The 5,465-nt window shown below is 35.6% G+C and overlaps 1 protein-coding gene across 2 annotated transcripts; it reads right to left on the bottom strand.

The window, feature by feature from the left end:
- Window positions 1–3,248: 3,248 nt before the first annotated feature.
- On the bottom strand, window positions 3,249–5,250 carry LOC135955291 (uncharacterized). Of its 2 annotated transcripts, none has more exons than XM_065505635.1 (3): window positions 4,762–5,250; window positions 3,532–4,696; window positions 3,249–3,463 (listed from the first exon to the last, which is right to left on the bottom strand). In XM_065505635.1, exons 1-3 carry the CDS (start codon window positions 5,039–5,041, stop codon window positions 3,448–3,450), a joined length of 1,461 nt encoding a protein of 486 aa, XP_065361707.1. In that variant the 5' UTR covers window positions 5,042–5,250; the 3' UTR covers window positions 3,249–3,447. The 2 variants fall into 2 exon arrangements, with proteins under 2 accessions (XP_065361707.1, XP_065361708.1); XM_065505636.1 differs by having other exon boundaries at window positions 3,532–4,693.
- Window positions 5,251–5,465: the final 215 nt, after the last annotated feature.

The following is a 5,465-nucleotide window of genomic DNA, read 5'->3' as shown; positions in this document are numbered from 1 at the left end:
CAACTGGACACAAAGTATGCAGAGGTGTCACGTAACAGAAGATAACCAAGTTTTATATTTCTCTCCTTCTCGCAGAACTGCCTATATTTTTGCTGCATGCAGCATATATCGATCAAAAATTGTTTATCTTTCTCATTCAATGAGAACTGACCTAGAAAACTGATTTTAGCTGTTTGAAATGTAAAAATTGTCACCTTTGTGTACTTTGTGAACTGGCTGAGGTATTATATATCTGGAGATATCTGTAAATTTACTAATAGCAAGGCAGCCTTTAACGGAATAGCGGGTATCTTCACGACATCTAGGTTAACCGAGGAATGGCAGAAATCCCTGAATGAGATAGCGATACATTCAAGGATAACGCTTATATGGGTTCCTGGACAGGATAATTGTATAGCAGACAAATTAGCCAGAAGGGAATCGATGATCCCTTTTCTGGTATTTTCCTTGCAAATTTATAGTTGTACAGCAGAAGCTGTATGAGACTGCACAGAATAGGTGGACTAATGACCCGTATACGATGCCGGCAGTATGAATCTACTTATCAAGGAGATCAAGGAATTCCGTTGTAATCTAATAATACTAATTGTTTCTTTTATTACAGGACACTGCATAATCGGAACACATGCTAGAAGAACACAGTCTGGAAACGAAGAAGATGAGGATACTGTGCCCCATATATTCTGTTATTGCCCGGCTCTAACAAACTTGGAAGGGAACGTATTCTTGGAACTCCCTTTTTCTTGTGTTTAGGTGAGTTATCGAATATGAATCTGAAACGCATCCACAATTTCATCAGAGAATCTGTTTGGTTTAACTTGGAAACGATGGACGTTGAATAAGTATCCTGCTGTTTACTTCTTCACAATGGAATCAGTTTTGAATGGACCCAAGTAAGATGCTTTATGAATGGCTGCACATGGAAGCTAACCTAACAGAAATCGCTCCTCTTTAGACATGAAAGGGATTCATTCGGTAGAGACCAAAACATACTTCGCTCTTCTATATAAGGTACAAAGACTAGTGTGTCATTTTTCTCTTGGCGCGATGAGTTTTACTTCTGTAGCAAATCTGGAGATTTTCTTGGAGCAACAAACTGAGTATAATTAAATACACCGGGTAATCCTGGGTAATCTCAGATTTCATTGATGATGCATATATTGAATCGAGGGTTTAATCCGTAATTGGATTCGGAATTTCAAACATTTCTGTTTTCCGGTATTTCAAACATTTCCGTTTTCGAATTGAGTTATCACGAGAAACATTTACCATCGATAAAGCTTCGAAATTTATTCGAGAACTTTGTTTTGAAAACTCAAACATTGACATCTACGTGGATAGTGCTGTAACTACCAATTCGAAATTAGTGAGAACGAAATATTTACTCCATAATAAAGGGACTTTCCAACTTTGACAGTTAATAGCGTCCATATTGTTGAAGCTAAATCTGTCAAATTATCTGTCATTTATTCAGTTTGTTTTGCCAAATCACCATGGCCGTATATAGCGTTCAATAACAAGTGCAAATGATAAAAATGTAGAATGGAAATGAAATGGAAACTGAACCTTATTTTCATCAAAAAATCATCTTCACTGATGAGGCTCATATCTGGATGAATGGGTACCTCAATAAACAAAATTGTCGAATTTGGGACAATATCAATGCACATGAGATCAAAGAGAGTCCAATGTATAACGAAAATGTAACTGTTTGGTTTGGATTTTGGGCTGGCGGCGTCATATTTGAGCACGACGTTGGCAAAGCCATCACCGTCTAAGGCGTGCGCTATAGGACGATGATTACCAACTTCTTTTGGCATGAATAGGATGATATGGACAAACGACATGTGGTTCCAGCTCATGTCACATTGGACATTATGCACGAGCGTTTTGAGAACATGGTCATTTAACGAGAAGGTGAAGTGAACTCTCCACCGAGATCATGCGATTTGACCCCGTTAGACTTTTTCTTGTGGGATTTTCTTATATCGCAGTTCTATGGGAATAAGCAACAAACAGCAGCGGCCCATAGCCAACAAAACCCATGCCATCGTTCAAATTCAGTCTGATTTATGCGCCAGAGCCATGAAGAATTTAACATTTCGAATATGCGCCCCCAGCGAAGCCACGGCAGCCATTTGCAAGATGTTATATTCCATAGATAATGGCATCGATAGGCCTTTCAAACGAATAAAAATGTTTGATGATATCTCACACACACTTTGTTTTATTTAAATTAAAATATAGGAAGCGCTTAATGAAAGACCTTAGGTACGAGAACATTCTTAAACCGAGTTTAGTCATCGCCATATTGAGTTAGTATGGGCTCAGGGACAGGCTTCCTGGGAAATAAATTGGCTGACGAATGCACAGTAAACATATCGTCTTTGAACGAAGTTGTAGCTCGAAAGGACAGTTTACGAAGGTTGCATTGTTGAGGTTAGACGGAACACGATTGTCATTTGTATGATATATTGAATTCGGTGGCCCTCGTTGGTACAAGAAACGGCCAAGACTGTCTTGGCTAATGGTATGAACTGGTGGTATTTCTAATGGGCACTCTTCAGACTATTCCACTATATATAAAAGAGCTCATACTGATGTAGATATCTTGGTAAGCGTTTCTTCCATGATCTGTGGCCAAATTCGGAAATCAATAAATTCAATTGATGAAATTCCGATTGATATAGTAATAACTGTTGTAGATTCGGTAAGTTAATAATAAAAACTACGCTACTCTAACCAAAGTACTGGGATTTTAGAAAATATTGAAAACACTCGGCTGCTGTCAGACTCAGACTCTCCTTAAAATACCCATCGTTTTGTCCTTAAAAGTAACGTTCAATGTGTTACTTCGAACTCGAGTGTGAAAGTGTATATTGAACCAAATTCGGCTAATCAATTTGCTCAAACAAATGGAGCTAGCTGGCTGAAATTTTCCACAAATACTTTCTGTTGATAAGCAATCGGTCCATGATTTCGGGATTTTTCGTAGTAACTGTTGTAGATTCTGTTTCGACTGGCCATTCTACAAGAGCTTAGGCTGATATATCGCTTGTTTCATGATCTGGATATGTTTCATTGATGGATGAAGAATGCTTTCGTTTGCATTAGGGTAAACGATTCAAAAAGGACGTAAGTATCTTTAAGTTTTAGTTATCAAAATCTGGGAACATAAATATTTAAACATTACAAAGTTATGATTTAAATGTTTATTATTATTTTAAAATTAATGGCGGGTAAAAAAATGATTTAATTCGATTGTTATTCTATTAAAAATAGGTCCAGTATTTGAGCTGTCTACAAAACATCGGCAGTCATAATTACATCACATTTACACACAAAGGACAGATTTCATATCGAACCGATTTGTTGCCAATCAAACAATTGTGGCAGTCATTACTTGCGTCAGTAAGACAAAAAATTTGGATGGACCTATGTATGTATTCAAAAAATTCGATTCCTGAAACGTAAGCATTCGATTGGCTTTAAAATCGGTTGTTGACAATAAATCTAAATTTAACTACTCACCTCAGTTGCTGATTCTGGATTCTCATATTTTTCATATTTTGGCTCTTTAGATAGGCTACACAGTTATTAGTTTTGGCATCCATAAGTTCCATATCATTATAGGACTGCAGTAAATATTTGGAAAAAGATTCTACACAATTGTCCAAACTAATGAGATCATTGTGGATGGCTTTATCAATTGGTGAACTTTCGTATATTTGGGACATTGAAGATTTGACGGTGTTTTGAAAGTCAGCAACAGCAGTTGTGGCTCTGTTGAGGTAGCTGTCAATGGGTAGATATAGAAGGGGATTTTCAAAATCAGCCTGGGTTAAATATGGGGAGTTTGGAATGGTGGTGGATTCTAAAGAAGTTTGCTTGGCGGGTAGTTTTAATGTTTCTTTATTATTTGGTGGCACATTATTGGAATTTATTGTGGGGATCTCGTTAGGTTCCTTATAATTTGGAACTGGTTGTTGTTGATTGTTGTATAATAGCTGGAATTTTGATGAATCTCTTATTATTTCCTCATTGCTTTTTGTAGAATTTTGTTTAGTGGTTGTCTGGGAATTCTCTTTAGCTGGTTTTTGTAAATTAAGATAATTTCTGATCTTTTCACAGGTGGTTTGTTTAGAACTGAGTTCAGTAGTTTCCAAATTTGCACTAATGTTGTTAGTTTGCAAGCCCGGGGAATTGCTGGTGGATTGTGAAGGATTTTGTTCGAAATTTTCATTAATTTTCGTTAGTAAATCTCGCGAAATATAAACATTTTCGCTATAGCATTGTAAAGCATTTTGAATTGAGAGGTTTGGAGACTTTTCAGCCCCTTTTATTTTGAGAACTCGAATGCTTTCTAAAGCATTCGTTCGACACATGTTCGACGCATTCTTTTTGGAAACTCTTTTATTACTGCTGTTTTTGCTGGTGCTTTCCAATGAACAACATTCTTTGGGACAATGCTGAGTTTTCTTTGATTTTTTGCAGACTTCTGTTTCCAAATTTGGGGATTTTTTGAGCTTATTAGAGTTGTGATCAAGAGGTTGTTTGGAATTTTCACTAGATCTGGCTACAATATCCCTGGAATTGCTATTGTCAGTGTTTAAAGATTCTAAACAACAATTTGTAGCAGCTGTTTCAGTTCTATTATAATCGTTAACATTCATTTGGAAATCTTGGAACTTTTCTGCTGTGAATTATTAAGATTTAATTATAAAGATATTTAAAATATATGTATATTTGCCATTATATTACCCTGATATACTGAGTTTGTTGAATTAAAATATAAATCATCCGCTATAAAGACAAGTTCACCATCTGTCAAATATCTCTCATTGTCTGTTGAATTTTCATTGCCAATAATTTTCAAATTACAGCATTTTCCCTTGACCTTGTCTTTGGTTTTCTTGTTAATTTGAATTTTCGTTGCTTTCTTAAGACGTTTCGAATTATTTTTATCCGATTTGTCGGCCTTTGTCCTTTTCTGTTGTGGTTTTCCTGGCCATTTGCAGCCATTCTCTTTTACATTTTCCATTGCTTTCGAATTTTTAGATTTTTTCGTATATTTTCCTCTTAATATTTTTACAAAACTTTCCACGTTTTGTGTTTGGCAGTTTTTCAATGATTTCGTTTCTTTGGCAAAATCTGTGTTTGTATTATTGAAATTTTTAAAATTTTGACTTTTAAAAAAAGTTGGCTTTAATTCTTTGGGACAATGTTGAGTTTTTGTTGGATGTCGATAGAGTGGCGCTCTCTAAAGGGAAAATGGAGAGATTTTAATTACTAAATTATATTTATTTTCTTATTTTTAAAACTTACCGGCATAAAGAGTCTGGGACTTAGTTTTGAGCGTATTTGATTCGAAGCTTCACTGGAAAGAAAGAGAAAAATATTGAAAATAGATTCAAGTAAAGAGCAGAACAGGTTCCACAGGGAACTTTTATATAGAGAACATATTT

The sequence above is a fragment of the Calliphora vicina genome, chromosome 3 (genome assembly GCF_958450345.1).
Source record: "Calliphora vicina chromosome 3, idCalVici1.1, whole genome shotgun sequence".
NCBI classification, from domain to species: domain Eukaryota; kingdom Metazoa; phylum Arthropoda; class Insecta; order Diptera; family Calliphoridae; genus Calliphora; species Calliphora vicina.
The sequence above is the reverse complement of the archived record's forward strand: the minus strand, read 5'-3'. Positions and strand labels throughout refer to the sequence as shown.